The following is a 15,276-nucleotide window of genomic DNA, read 5'->3' as shown; positions in this document are numbered from 1 at the left end:
TATTGTCAAAGAAACTAATGGGACCCGCAAAACTACCCACATAATGTCACCCTCCTCCGGATGGTAAGTCAATTAAGTGGGTTATAAATGATGAAAAGCAACCTCTTCAACCATTCAACAAACAATTAATGTGATTTTTTTCAGGCAAAAAAAAAAAAAAACCACTCAACAAACAGTTAATGTGATTTTTTTAGGCAGCCCTAACCTAAAAAAATCACATTAATTGTACTAAAATGATCATTTATTCATTCATTTTGGATTCTAACATGGGGCTAAAATTTTTAAGTCTTAGAAACATGCTATAGCTATTATATATCTCCAATCCTACCCTAAACCTTTAAAAATTATAAAAAATTGAAAATTGATTTTCAAGTATATGGAAAGATCACTAATTCACTTTGCCTTCTGACTAAAACAAGATGCTCTCTTTTGGGAAGATGTTAGGATCATCTCTATGTAAGAACTTAAATAATATACTCTCTAATTTTATTTATAAGGTACATTCTAGAAGATTTATTTGATTATATTTATGATATAACTTTTTAGATAATACTTAAAAGATACTTTTAAAATTATTCTTTATTAAAAAAATAATATGACATTATTTTTTAAATTTATTATATAAAAATATATTTAAAATTTTATACATGTTTATTTTATATATTTTTATATTAATATTAATGGGGTTAATAAAAATGATGCAAACCATTGCAAAAGTTAACATTAGCCATCTCAAGCCTCAACCACATGCGTCAACTTTACCGGATTGTAAGGTGAGGGAAAGATAATATAAACAACATACAACCTACAAAACACCAGGCTGCTTTCACGTCATAGCTTTATGTTTTTGTTCCTTTTATTTTCTAGTATTCATGATTCCATATAGTCTTTTTTTTTTTTTTTGGCCAACGTATTCATGATTCTATATAGAAATAGGAATTCTTCCCACTACGCCCGGTGAGCCTAGCCACTTGAACCATCACCTTTTAAAAAGCAAGAAAAGTATCCGAAATGATATTGAGAAAGCTAGCACAACCTTCTACTAGAATCAAGGACAAGAAGGGAGGAAAATCCATTTAGTGGCTTGGGAAACCATGAAGCAAGATAAGAAGATTGGCGGCCTCGTTTTCAAAGACTTCCAACAGAATTGGGCATTCATTATGCAATTATGTTGGAACTTGCGAACAAAACCAGACGCTTTTTGGGTTAAATGTCTTAGAACAAAGTATATATGTGGAGAAAGGGGCCTTCCAAGGGTTGTAAAGAAAAAGAAGGCATCAGTAGCCTGCAACAATATTATATCGATTTGGGATAACTTGATGAAAGGAATGGGAAAGAAAGTGAACGATGGCAAAACTATAAGATTTTGGTAGGATTTGTGGACTCCACTCTAAGAATCACTTGTGCACTATGCATCTTAGAATCTTTCTTTGCTAAACAAAGAGGCAACTGTTAATCATTTTGTTCTAACCAATGATGATTGGAATGATGAGGAATGGACTCAATACTTTTCCAACTAGGTGATTCAAAAAATTATGATGGTGAACCCTCCATGCAAGGGAAATGAGGATTTGTTTGTTTGGAGATCATTCTCAAATGGATGATTTAGTGTTAAGGCAGCCTATAACTATTTGCAAAATCCCAATATGACATTATAAGAACCTATCTGGAAGAAAATGTGGCACTAGCAAGTCTCTAAAAGAGTGAAATGCTTCTTTTGGCAAATTTCTCATGAGAGACTTCCTACAACCTACTCAAAGAAAAACATGGTTTATCACTTAATGAATGTTGTCCATTTAAATGTGAGATTGCTATAAAGTTTGGCTTTCCTTAATTAACCCTATATATTTGTCTTCTTTTCTTTCTTTTAATTTGAAGAGTGGCTAACATACAACTCACAACAAAATTGGATAGAGTTGACAATCAACAATGGCCTTGGATTAAAGTTTTTTGCTTTGTGTTGCGAATGTTATGGAAGAATTGATGCAAGAAAGCTATAGAAGGAAAACATCTCAATGCGTCTAAAATTGTTTAAAGCATCAAATTCCATTTGATGGAAATAAAGGAAAATGGGAAATTCAAACATAAAATTTTTTAGAAGATGGAACGCTTGGAGGAGAAATGGAGACATCCCTTGACTGGTTATTATAAGCTTGCTACAAATAAGTCAATCAATCAAGAGGGATACGCTACTTGCAAAGGAGTTATTAGGAATTTAAGTAGAGATTGGATTATCAGACTCCAAAAACAACTTGATTTCTTATCATCTATAGCCTCTAAATTCTAAAGACTCAAGGAAGGATTAAAAATTAGTAAACAGTATAATTTTACTCAGATTCACTATCATGTTGATTGCATAACTTCAATTCAACTTTTGCAATAGAGATATGTGCCAAATCATCTACTTAGGCAAAAGATACATGAGGCTAAACATCTCCTCTCTTTGGCTGAAGACATACATGTCTAATACTCTAATAGAGAGACTAATCATGTGGCAAATTATCTTGCAAAGGAGCACATAATGTGACTGGTCGGTTTCTCCTTTTGAATACACCCTCATTAGATTGTCTTGATTTCTATCATCTAAATAAAAATATGTAATCTATTTTGATTGCTCTTCCTTAAGAGTTAGGAATTTCCAAATTTAGGCTTGCCTTGTAATTTAAAAAAAAAAAAAGAAATAGGAATTCTTCTTCTATATAGAAATAGGAAATTGCATTCGAGCAATTCAATGATTGTCCCCTAACATTCAAAAACATATGACTTTAAGAAAGCTCATCCTGCATAACTAAACCATTGCAATTCATTATGCCTCTAGAGGGAGGAATACCTACATTGATTGGTTGGCTCACCAACAATCAATAAAAGTTTGATACTACCATGTATAATGATCCACTTTTTGAATACAAAGATTTATTATTAGTTGATTTAACTCAGCTTTTGCTTTTATTCATCTAAGACTTCATTGTACCCTTTGGATTAAAGAAGAAACAGAAAAAAGAAAATGAAAATTCTTGAAGCCTCAATTTGTTGTAAATTTCAAGATATTGAAAATTACACTAATTATTGAACCGGTTAAAATAATAGTTTAAAAATTAATAGTTCAATTGTAATCAACTTGAGATCAGATTAGTCATGATTAAAATAATATAATTTAATTAAAATATATAAAGTATTCATATTTAACTATAAAAATAATATTTAAATAAAAAAGTCATCAATTCTCAAGTAAATGGAATATTTATCCATAAAATCTTATATATGTCTTATATAAAAATTAATTATGAGTTTGTAACAATAATAAAATACAATATTAAAAATATTAATTAAAAGATTTAGATTTTATTTAGCATCACAGTTCAAAAGGAAGAAGGAAAGAAGGCAAAAAAACGGAGGGGGGGGGGAATCTAACAAGAGTCAGCCCATTATTGACTAGGTTTTCCCAAGTCAAAACCAGGTTACAAGGACCAATTTGCTCGATCAACCAGATCGCTAAGTGACCGGTTTAGCAGTTCAGAGGTCAACGGGCAAGCAAACAAAGTCATACATAAAAGAACAATTCAAGCCTTTCACCAAGGAGCCACTCTTTGTAAAATAAATGGTTGAATTTGGAGGACAATTTGGATATTACAGCTTTATCTAGAATGAAAAGAAAATAAGAAAAAAAAATTAAGAGATAAAATTAGAAAAAAAATATATTTTTCATTTTTATTTTTCTCTAATTTTTTTAAAGGAGAATAACTAAAGGATAAAACTTTATGCTGTAGAGAAAAATGCATTTCTTTTACTTTTTTTTATTTTTTTTTCCATTCCAAACGAATGATACATCTATATATGATAAATAATTTAACAATATACAATTTTTATAAATCATAAATAATAGAATTTACTTTTCAAAAATTCCCTACACTCAGTTCTCCAAATTAATTTGCAAAAGTACTTTATGATAATTTTTATTACAAATATATAGTACTTAATGTGCTAAGAAGGATTAACTTGGAGACAACGGCAAATTTCTGATACAACCCAATGTTTCTTCCGGATTTGTCAGTTGCAATAAGTCGCGGCTGTCCCTTTTCTAATACTAAATAACGTAACAAGAAAAAAAAAACTCAAATAAAATCATAACAAACCTCAACCAATAAATTATACTCTTTCTTTTAAAAAATTTAAAATATTATTAATCAAATCTTATCCTCAATAAAATAACTACTTATTTTTAAGTCAATCCAATCTTTTTATATTTATTTTTGTTTAATAAGATACTTTATCCTAAAAAAATATAAAGTAATCTATTCAATAAGAACATTTTTTTAATAAAAAGTAATAATTACACTTAAAAAAAATGAAAACATCTTATATTTTTAAACATATAACCTTTTTAAAAATATTTTATATTTTTTAACAAAGGAATATAATTTATTTTTATATTTTTTTCCTATTTTGTAACATGCTAAAAATTAAAGTACAAAAAACTATCTGTCATTAAATTGTTCTTTACAATTGTTTAAGGGTTAATGAACCAATCATTGTTGAACTTCAAAGTAATCCATTACGATTAAAATAATATAATTAAATTAAAATATATAAAAAATATTCATATATAACCTTGAAAACAATAATATTTAAATAAAAAACCATTATAAAAACAAAATTACTAAACCCCAAATTTGACAGTGTTACTTTTTCATTTTAACTCAACAAATGTTGCAGGCTTGAAAAGAATAAAAACAAAATCCAAACCAATCGACTCATCCAAACCCCTTGACTAAACTGACCTTAATACCGGTTCACTGGTTCCCTAATCTAGTTACCGAACACAGATTGGGTTGTAATACTGTTAAAAACCCACCTAAATAAAAAGATCGGGGAATTAGCAAAAAGACCCCATGGACATAACAATTCCTTAGTTCAAGAATATTAGGAGAATTTCATTAAAAGTCTTTGGATGATACAATATATTTTCTATTGAAGTTACAATTTTTATTACAAATAACATTATTAGAATAACAAATTAGGTTATAATTTTTACAAATATCATAATTGAAATAACAAATTAAATTATACTTTTTTACAAGTAATATTGGTTAAAAAAACGAGCCGATTTACAATTTTATAAGTAATATTAATATAATAATAAGTTAAATTATAATTTTTACAAATAACATTATTAAAATAATGAATCAAGTTATAACTTTTACAAATAATATTATGACAATAATAAAAAATTATATTTATTTTAATAATATTACTTATAAAATCTAAAACTTGACTTGTTATTCGAGTAATATTGCTTGTAAAAATCATACTTTACTTATTTTAATAACAATGCTAATTATATTTAAAAAACATTTTAGTTATTTAATCAAGAGAATTTATTTCATTTCGGTCTTCCAACCTTATAGTAAAATTTCAAAAATTTTTGGGCCTCAATTGAAATTATGTCACATCCAAGGATCTTTAATAAAATTCTCCCCGATAAGGGAAAATTGCATTGAATGACCACTATAGCACCTTAATTATGAAAAAGGATCAAGAGTTATTAATTTACTCTGAAGTCCCTAAAATGACATCCGATAAAAGACAAGCATGCATCTGAAAAATCATAACTATAGTAATTTAACAAGCACGGATGTCGGAAACACCGAGTATAATGGTCTAAAAAGTGTGGTAGTAAAAAAATAACAAATGTATTATTTTGACAAGCATGCATAAACAAAATGATAGATAATCATAACGTCTTAACAAACATGGGGGTGAAAAATAACAAATGTAATATTCTAAAGCGCATGGTGGTAAAAAATGACAAATAACCACAGTTTGACAAGCAGAAGAATAAGAAATAATAAGCATGATGATAAAAAATAACAAGTATAGTTGTTTTCATCTTTTCTCCTTCAATTTTTTTGTTAGATGTCACGTCAGGGATTACAGAAAAAATTCATAATGTTTCGGTCTTTTTCGCAATTAATATGATACAACCGTCCTTTAATACGATTTTCCCTAATAATAACACAAATCAAATTGTCCAAGTCTACGAGATCCCAGAACTTAAAAAACAAGAGGCACAGGATCCCTATGCACAAACAAGATGTACAAGTCTATAAGATCCAAGATCCTGGAAGGAGGATCCTAATTCGTGATCACCATGCTAGTGACAAGAGAAAAAAGCTGCAAATAGAGATGTGGGAATTGGCTTTCACAGTTTCACGTGATAACGGAAGACAAGGGATGGCATCTGAGTCAGACATGACTATTACATAACACTCTAATGGTGTCCAACATGTTTTTAACTGGGGAGAGATACTTAAACAATATATATTACACTCAAGATTAAGAACACGATTGTTTTACACAAATTTAATTTATAAAATCAAGTTAATCAATTAATATGCTTGGCCTTTACACCTTGGAGCGCATAGATATGATAAAATATAATGTAAAAAATTTAAAATACATGAGAAAGTGAGAAAATTTACCAGTGTGTAATTTTGAATTGGAAAAAATTTATATATTTGGTCTTATAGTGATTGTTTCTAATTAATTCATGACATATGAATCTTTTATTTCATGACAAACTCTTATTAATCTTATTAACACATCAAAATCTACTTATTTTAATTTAATTGAATAAAAATATATTAATATATAATGTTAAGTACTTAAGCTTTGCCTTTTTAATGAATGCAAAGAGGTAAATAATTACTATTAAATCACAGATTAATGATTATTGATGATGCAAGAGTTAATCATGCAAATATCAGAACATATTGGTAAACTTGTCATAGAGTCATGATTATGAAAATAAAATCTAAGGAAGAATCCCTTGAAAGTGACTTAACGACTGAAAACCCCCTACAATCTTTTAGCCCGCCAATGGAAGAAAACAAAACAGACCAAAGAGAATCATACAGTGTTCTAGTTCCTCTCTTTCTTCTCTTTTTCTAATTTTTTTTATGTGGATCATTGATAAAAAAGAACCCAAATGCTGAAAAACAAAAATCATAAAAATTGCATAAAGGCAGCAAACAAAGAGAATAAAGCGAGCAAGATCCATCCTCTTTGACAATGTTGATTCAGAAGAAACCACCCAAGTGGGATCATGAAACCTAGATTGGACAGCGATTAAAGTAAAAAGGGTAGCACTAAAAAGTACTAATTTTAGTTAAAAAGGCTATAACCACTCAAACGCGGGTCTCAAATTCAAATTCATGTAAATACCAAAAAAAAAAAAAAGTGCTTTGAAAAAACTACTCCCAATTAAATCTGACAATGCTTAAATTTAATCTAGTTAGATAACTAAGGGGTAAAAAGGGTAGCATAATGGATGAGAATTCATGAGTTTACCTTTTACCCCTTCCTTCACTCTTTCCTACTCCCTCCATTAAAAAATGTAAAGCACTTTCTGAAGAATTAAATGTTCAAAAATGTAAGGCATTTTAAATATTTTGAAGTGTAATCATTGTCTTTTTTTTAAAAATACCCCTACTGATAAGTAATTTTATATTTATTGTAGAGCATTTAATTAGAGTAAATATGAAAAGATAAAGTTAGTTTGAAAGTAGGTAACTATTTTATTGAAGGGTGAGAATCAATTAAAAATGACTTATATTTTTGAACGGAGGGAATATGCCTTTGGGCCCATTTGGATTTCAATTGAGTATAATTAATTATAAAAATAATTGGTTAATATAATTAATTTTAATTATAATTGATTATGTCATAATACAATTTGTTTGGATACTAAAATTGATTTTAACTTTACAAATTACTATAAAGGACATTTCTTTTTAAAATTAAATTATTGATAAAGTTGTATTTAATATGATTAAACTTATTAAACTTTATTTTAGAAGTAAAATATATTATTTAACAGTAAGATTGAATTTATAAGCAACCTCTCAAAACTTATTTCAAAACTTATTTCAAAATGTGATTCTGTCTTAATAATCAATAATCAATAAATTATGCTTCTTACTCTATGGCACATGGTTTCAGAGAAAACCAATAAAACCAATCGAACAAACTCAATGAATTCTTTGGGGAGAGGTACAGACAACAGCATTTACTAGCAGAGAACTTCCTAATATCAGAAATGTGTTCTGAGTAAATATGCAGCAGAATCATACGTGGAAGATTCAGTCCACATTTAGGGGGCCCCAGGAAGTAGGATTCTTAAGGAGATATGTACTAATGTGAATGATTAAGATAAAGCATCCGAAGATCCTTACAGTGATTGCATGTCCATGGCAATAAAGGAGGGTCCAGGCAGTAAGAATGGATTTGTCGAATATGGCAAAGATGGCAACGCATGAGCAGATCCTCAGGTTCTCGCCCCCGGCAAGCAACACAAGCACCTGTCTGTGAAGACTGTATAAAGAATAGAAAAGACGCATCAATACAAAAGAAATTAAGTGTACATAAACTTCCTGTCAAATCCGGACAAAAATGAATAATTCAAACATGTTGCAAAATAATACATAGTTGAAGAAAACGTCTCAGAAATAAACATTATAAAGGTCTAAAGTGGATAGCCTACAATTGGAACACGCCAATAGGATTAACTTTTGTTGACACAATCCCCATAATCGCGAATGAGTTTTTATTTTCAATTTAGTGTGATTAAATTTCGTAAGATTTCAAGCAGCAGTAGACATGTTATAACCTCAATAGAGCCTAAAAAGGCGGGATCAATCATCTCATATATGGCCATTCATAAAATGTTGAAAAAGACTTTAATCTCGTTGATTTTTTTAAAATCTAGATATTCGTTAATGACACATCAACTAACGCTTGAATCTCAATGATTTCAGTAACAACTAACTACTAAACTTCGCTAATACAAAATTTAGTCACTATATTCATAACAAACCAATGCAAAGCCACTCCCAAATGCCAAACGATTCATTTCAGTTATTACCAAAGCAAAAATCCCTGCAGGCAAAACAGATTATTGCCATGAAGGCAAGAAGTTGTGTACACAAATGTTGGGACAGAAAACGCCTAAAAGTTATTCTTTTTTATTAATTGGAAGCTGTCTACTCATATATTATGGCTTGGCAACTTCTTTAATCATATGGCACTGAGCATGCCCCACACGTCACCTATACGCAGTCCATCAGAATGCAAGACATATATAAACCATCCAAGTTAAGCAAAAGAGAATGGCAAGATCATACTAAATTCCTTTAGATCACTCTATTGCAGATTATATATATATATATATATATATTCAGAAACATAAGGTAACAAAAATAAGTTTTTCTACAGCAATTAGATTGTCTGAAATCAGAAGCATAAAGCTGTGAATATTACGAGGGTAAGAATACCTCAAAACCATAATACGGTTGTTCTCGATCCATAAGAAAAATAATATCCGAGATTGGAACGCCGCATGGGATTGTTTGGGAATATATCTTTTGATCCCGGGCTGCATCCTCATATTTAATGATGCTCTCAAACCTTGACTTGCACAAGGGACATGTTGAGATTTTTCCCATTGCAGTCTACAGATATTGACAACCCCTCATAAGAATAAAATTCAAACATAATTAAACTGCTAATATGCTATGGAGGGCAAAAAACCAAAAACAAGGGAGAACATTTGAATATCACATACCATTTATTTTATCAACTAAGTGAATAGAGAGGACATTAGGAATCGCATTTCATTGACATAAATTACACAGTACAATGTTGATGCATATATACACTCACAGGTGACAATCAAGGGATGAGAAATACAGAAAGAAGTCGTATTCAAGTCAGCACCTAATCACTCACTCTTAAGAATTTTACACAAATATTTACCTTAAATATTAAATATTATCACGTGCCTACAAATTGAAATTGTTAACAAATTTTGGTAGAAAAATCAGCATTGTGAATTTGATGGCTCTTAAAATTCTCCAACAAGACATCAGAAGACGTTTGGATTTATGGAAAGCACTTTAGTAGGATCAAAGAAATTGAATTTAGAATTAAAATCAACAGAAAATAATATGCAAAAGAGAAGATTATGGCAACCAATGAAGAGAACAGAAAGACAAACCATTTTTTATTAGCATGATTAAGAGAAGGAAAAAAACAAAAGGAATAGATAATTTACCCTGTGATCAACCCAACTCTGAATACAAGAATAACAAAACCTATGTCCACATGGCAAAACCCCCCGTGTTGAGCTGAATTCCGTCAAACATATGACACATGACAACTCTGTTGAAATAGGTAAATTAGCCTCATTACCATTCTGGATACCATCTGTGAATTTTTCAAAACCATCATCTACTGATGTTTTCTCTGTAGTAAGCAAGGCATCTTGTACGCATAGAGTTGAAATTCTTGAACTTGATAAATCATTTGAATCATTGATTTGTCCAGTGGCATTTGATGCTCCATTGATAGCTATGTTCTGATTATTTGACACAATATCTGATCCTTCTCTGCCTTCTAAAATAATATCAGAAGAGACGCCACCAGAAAGGCTAGAGGAGGCTGCAGCATCGGTATTTAATGTATCCGTTCTGCTAAGGTACTCCTCAGAGCTCAAATCATGTATGGGAGCTGACAATCCTCGAATATTCTTTTTCACAAGCCTTCTTCTGTGGCGAGAAGGACCAGCATTAGTAGCCACCCCATTACAATTGGAGATCTTTCTTTTTGCTGTCATTGACTGTCTGGAAGAAAAAGTTGTTGGCTCCTGCTTTTTAAGAGAAAGGAAGACAATAAGATCAACAGATGTTTTAAAAGAAAAAAAAGTATCCTAAATCACCTGTAAACATATTTCCATGATTTTTCATGAGCATTTCCATCATGTTCCTAGTACACCACCCATGCTTTTAACTGTAATTTCATTTGAGAATGTACCAACATAAATATTCTAAAGCACATGCGTTCAGTAGAGGGGATAAAAGATAGTCAAAAGAACCCGTACAGCTAGTGCATCAGTTTTTTTTACATTCCCTATTTTGCATCAGCTGCTACTGCTTAAAACAAATTCCTTGAGCAGAGTACTCAAGTCAGACATAGGATATGTCATCAGCTTCAGGTAACCACTTCAAGAACCAATGTTTTTGTCAAAATTTCAAAGCAAGAATATTTGTAGCAACACGTAATCAAAGTCTAAATTAATCTACTAAAGCACCATCATAAACATTTCAGAAGATAGGTTGAGAGTACAAATGTACAACTGGAAGTAGCAATTATTAAAAGACAGCAAAGAAAAGGGGAGAGAGATCCAAATCTAATAGATACCTTGTTCATTAAATAAGAAACTTCCCGGACAGAATTTCCAGAAGATCCAGAACTGATATCAGTCGTTTGATTTTTGGAGCCAATGTCATCTGACCCATGATCAAGCACTTTATTCTTAGTCAAGCTACTTGCCTCGACAATAAGTGGAACTTGCAGCAATATTAGCCCCACTTCTTCTCCACTGCAAGAAAGTAGAACCTAAGGACAGCTTAGTTTCAAATTCTACAGATGTAACTAACATCAAAATTATTTTTTGAACTTCAGAATTTATTATGTAATAGCTTTAAACCACAAAATAGTAGTTTTGAATCATCTCAAAGCCAAATGAGTCGTGTCAGATTGAATCAATTTATGAACTTTCAATTGTCATTTCAATGTTTCAGAGGTGATAGTGGATGCTGAAAACGATTTTGAATCATCAAGATTCAAGTTTTCCTTTTACTGAAGCAGAAGCCATAGTTCATTATTCTCTAATGAGAAGAAAATATCAAATTCACCTTTTCGATCTATAAGGTTCCTCTGGAACACGCCTTCCTTGCTTTAAGCAGTCTTCAATCCACTGGTGATTTATTATAACTATTCTGAATTTCCGAGCAAGATTATATTTCTTTCCTTCAAATCGCCAACAAATCTGACCATTTTCAACAAAATCAAAAACCATGAACCATCAACTAGTTTCTCCAACTAAATACACAAGCAACTATTCCTCCAGAGACTTGTCTGTTTATTGTCCCGCAGTCTATAATTCTTTGCTATTCCTATTGAATTCATCTCTTACGTTCATTTGTTTACTTCTGATTTTTTCTTTTTCAAAAAGGTATACTAACCAGGTGCGTGATTGATTTTGACATTGCGCCAACATAATTCGCACCAGCATTTGTAATCAACTTAATAAGGTTGAATCGCTCTGTTCCATGGTAACCACTCACTGTAGCCACCACGGACTCCATACCTTGAATTGGAAATGAAATGGATCCTGTAAAATCGTGGCATTAATATGATGCCAGTACAAACAGCAAAAAATCATTATCATGAATGAGACAGCCCAAAGAATAAATTGCTGAAACGTGAAAACCAAATAAATAACCTCAGACCAGAAAGAGTGCCTTATAACCAAAATCCTACGCTGAAAATGAAAAAAAAATGAACGGCGTCTATCAAGACGAGAATCCGCCTAACCTAGAACAAATATTTTTCGAAGAAATCACCGGAATTTTCAGTTTCATTTCCCTAGAAAGCCTCAATTCAAAACGAAAAAGAAAACTACGAAGGACTGCATTTTCCCTTTCGAAAGCTTTCTCTTCTACTACGACCAAATTAAAAGCCCTACGAAGATAATCCCTTCCTGATGAAATTGAAATTGAATAAGAGATGCCATGGACTGAGACAGAGAAAAGAGATAATAACCTTGAGGTTGCTGTCGAAGCTGATCTTCTTCCATGCTATTCCAGAATCAGTATTGTGCCGGGAAACCGAAAATTTTAAATCACAAAGGAGCAGAGGGTATTTATAGAACCCGAAATGTCGACGTCGGCTTTCAACGGGTCCGGTTTTGTCATTCAAATCAGGTAGGAACCGGTTTGAAAGGAATTTTTTATTTCTTTTTCCCATATAAAAAGCCAATAAAAGGCAAGCCGGACGAGCTTATTTTGGAAGTATTGGGAGCAAATTTAAAGTATTTTATCTTATATAAAAAATTTATATAATCAAATTTAATTTTAATACTTTCAAGTTTTAGGTTTACAAATACCAAATTTTTTCTAAAAAATATTTTTTTATTTTTAAATCAATTTTAATTTTGAAATAACTTTATTAATCATAAAATATTATTCTGACTTATTTAAAAAATAATAATTTATCAACCTTATATATTATTGTTTCGTTATATTATATGTAATTTATTTATAAATATTTTTTTACTTGTAAATTAATGTATTAGTTGTTTAAATATTACTTTTACCATAATCATATATAAATATTTTATATATTTTAATTAAATTATAATATTTTAATTATTATCAAGTTAATATTATTTCAATCATAATTAGATTACTAACTTAAAATTATTACCTCAATTAGTTTAAAGTTTTTAACAATTTTTGGGTAAAATGTATTTTTTATTTTTAAGAATATGAAAAAAATAGTGATCATTGTATTATATAAATTAAAATCGTTTAATTATAAAAAAATACTATTTTTAATTATTTTTTATAAATTTTTATATTTTTTAATCCTTACATATGAGGAGTATTTATTCTAATTTATTCTTAATATTTAATCAAGTCTTACGTGGACAATAATCAAATAATTATTTAAAAATATTATTCTATTTATTATAGTTATCTAATAGTAGAGTTAAGAATTTTTACATGTCTAAATTTTATTTTAAAAATATTTTAAATTTAAATTTTTACTTTAAAATTAATTATCTTATTTTGTAACAAATACAAAATATATTTTTTTGGATACTCAAATGATATACAAGACTCAAAACTTTTTTAAAAAATAAATGTGTCTTCAAATATAAAAATAAATATTAAAATATATTTTAAATATTATTTTGAGATATTTTATTAATAAAAAATAATAAAAATATGAAAGTATAAATATTTTTTATTTTTTAAAAAATAATTATAGTAATAAACTCAAATATATAATATTTTAATATAAAATGGCATAGAAGTCAAATAATTAATTAATATTTATTATATTTTATATTTTTTAAAAATATTATTTTTATTCTAATATTTGGGTTAAGCAGGAATCTGATTAAGCTAGCTTAAATTTTTTTTGAGCCTATTCGAGTTAACTCATATAGGCATGAACATTAAAAAATATTTTTTTGGCCCAACCCTAAATTTTTTAGGTTGGTTTAGGTTGACCTATTGAGCATGTCTAAAATGCCGGCTCTATATCCTTGTAAATAGTAAATAAATGGCTGAAAAGAATAATATAGATTAAAAAATAAATTAAAATCTAAATTATACAATTGTTTCATTATCCTTTCCATCAACTCCAAAATTTGAGTCATATACAGATAATTTACCTGGCTTTTTTTTAACCTGAATATTTAGTTATTTACATGGCTTTAAAAAACATCATAGTAAACACTTTTACATTTTCTTATTTATGCAATTAACATTTTGTCATCATGAAATCCACTATATTGCTTATGAAGCGTGATATCTAATTAACATTCGCAATATACCTTAAACTTCATTTTTTTTTCAGAAAAAGTTTTTTTTTTAATTTTCAAACTTTGAGTTGATGTGATTTAATCCCTTACATTTAATTTATATTTATATGAAGGGAAATTTTTTATTAAAAAATTTAGATCAATTGGATCTTGATTGTTTTAAAATCAAGGCATGTCTCTAAACTCAAATAACACTTATAGAGATACTTACAATCAGCCACTAACAAGATTTTCATATTAAGAGTAGTATTTGAGTTCACAATTTTGTGAATTATGAGCTAAATTTTTATAATTAGATCAATAGTTGTTCATGCTATTATCTGTATATACATAATTTGAGAGTTTGGAAAATATGTATAACTACATAGCTGGACTGGTGCATCCATAACAAACTGTAATGTTGAGAGCTAATGAACTTATGGCTCTAGCTCTACACATTTATTTAATATAAAGATTTATTCTTTAATTATTACATTTTAAAATATATTGTTATATATATATATATATATATTAATATAGAATGATGGATGTTTAATTTAATTGGAAACCATTAGCACTTGGATTAACTAATAAAGGTTGTTTTAACTTAACAAGAAGTCTCGAGTTTGAGTCTTAAAAATGTAACAATATAAGTGGCCAAGGATGCTTACCCTTATAATACTTGTCATACCTCAATCTAGATTAGTTTGGATCTCATTAAGTTTTCATAACTCAAGTGAAGCATGCCCAGGACACCGAGTGCTCAATAATTTAATGGAAAAATATAAAATTACTTGGAAAACAGCCCATATTTTTTTTACCGTTATTGACAATTATATTTATTAATT

At 29.2% G+C, this 15,276-nt stretch overlaps 1 protein-coding gene across 3 annotated transcripts; it reads right to left on the bottom strand.

Annotated features, from left to right (window-relative positions):
- Positions 1 to 5,910: 5,910 nt before the first annotated feature.
- LOC129291305 (uncharacterized) lies at positions 5,911 to 12,726 on the bottom strand. Of its 3 annotated transcripts, none has more exons than XM_054928608.1 (8): positions 12,661 to 12,726; positions 12,081 to 12,229; positions 11,751 to 11,884; positions 11,254 to 11,434; positions 10,109 to 10,702; positions 9,330 to 9,506; positions 8,232 to 8,370; positions 5,911 to 6,171 (listed from the first exon to the last, which is right to left on the bottom strand). In XM_054928608.1, exons 1-8 carry the CDS (start codon positions 12,692 to 12,694, stop codon positions 6,152 to 6,154), a joined length of 1,428 nt encoding a protein of 475 aa, XP_054784583.1. In that variant the 5' UTR covers positions 12,695 to 12,726; the 3' UTR covers positions 5,911 to 6,151. The 3 variants fall into 3 exon arrangements, with proteins under 3 accessions (XP_054784583.1, XP_054784571.1, XP_054784576.1); XM_054928596.1 differs by lacking the exon at positions 5,911 to 6,171 and adding an exon at positions 6,701 to 7,109; XM_054928601.1 differs by lacking the exon at positions 5,911 to 6,171 and adding an exon at positions 6,703 to 7,109 and having other exon boundaries at positions 10,109 to 10,699.
- Positions 12,727 to 15,276: the final 2,550 nt, after the last annotated feature.

Source organism: Prosopis cineraria, unplaced genomic scaffold, assembly GCF_029017545.1.
Source record: "Prosopis cineraria cultivar Desert tree isolate PC_DT_omini unplaced genomic scaffold, ASM2901754v1 PC1, whole genome shotgun sequence".
Classification (NCBI taxonomy): domain Eukaryota; kingdom Viridiplantae; phylum Streptophyta; class Magnoliopsida; order Fabales; family Fabaceae; genus Prosopis; species Prosopis cineraria.
The sequence above is the reverse complement of the archived record's forward strand: the minus strand, read 5'-3'. Positions and strand labels throughout refer to the sequence as shown.

Coding starts and splice junctions, on each gene's coding strand:
- LOC129291305 (XM_054928596.1), bottom strand. CDS start 12,694: ATGGAAGAAGATCAGCTTCGACAGCAACCTCAAG. Junction 11,435..11,750: donor GAACCTTATAGATCGAAAAG/GTGAATTTGATA, acceptor ACTTTCTTGCAG/TGGAGAAGAAGTGGGGCTAA. Junction 8,371..9,329: donor AACCGTATTATGGTTTTGAG/GTATTCTTACCC, acceptor TTCTTTATACAG/TCTTCACAGACAGGTGCTTG.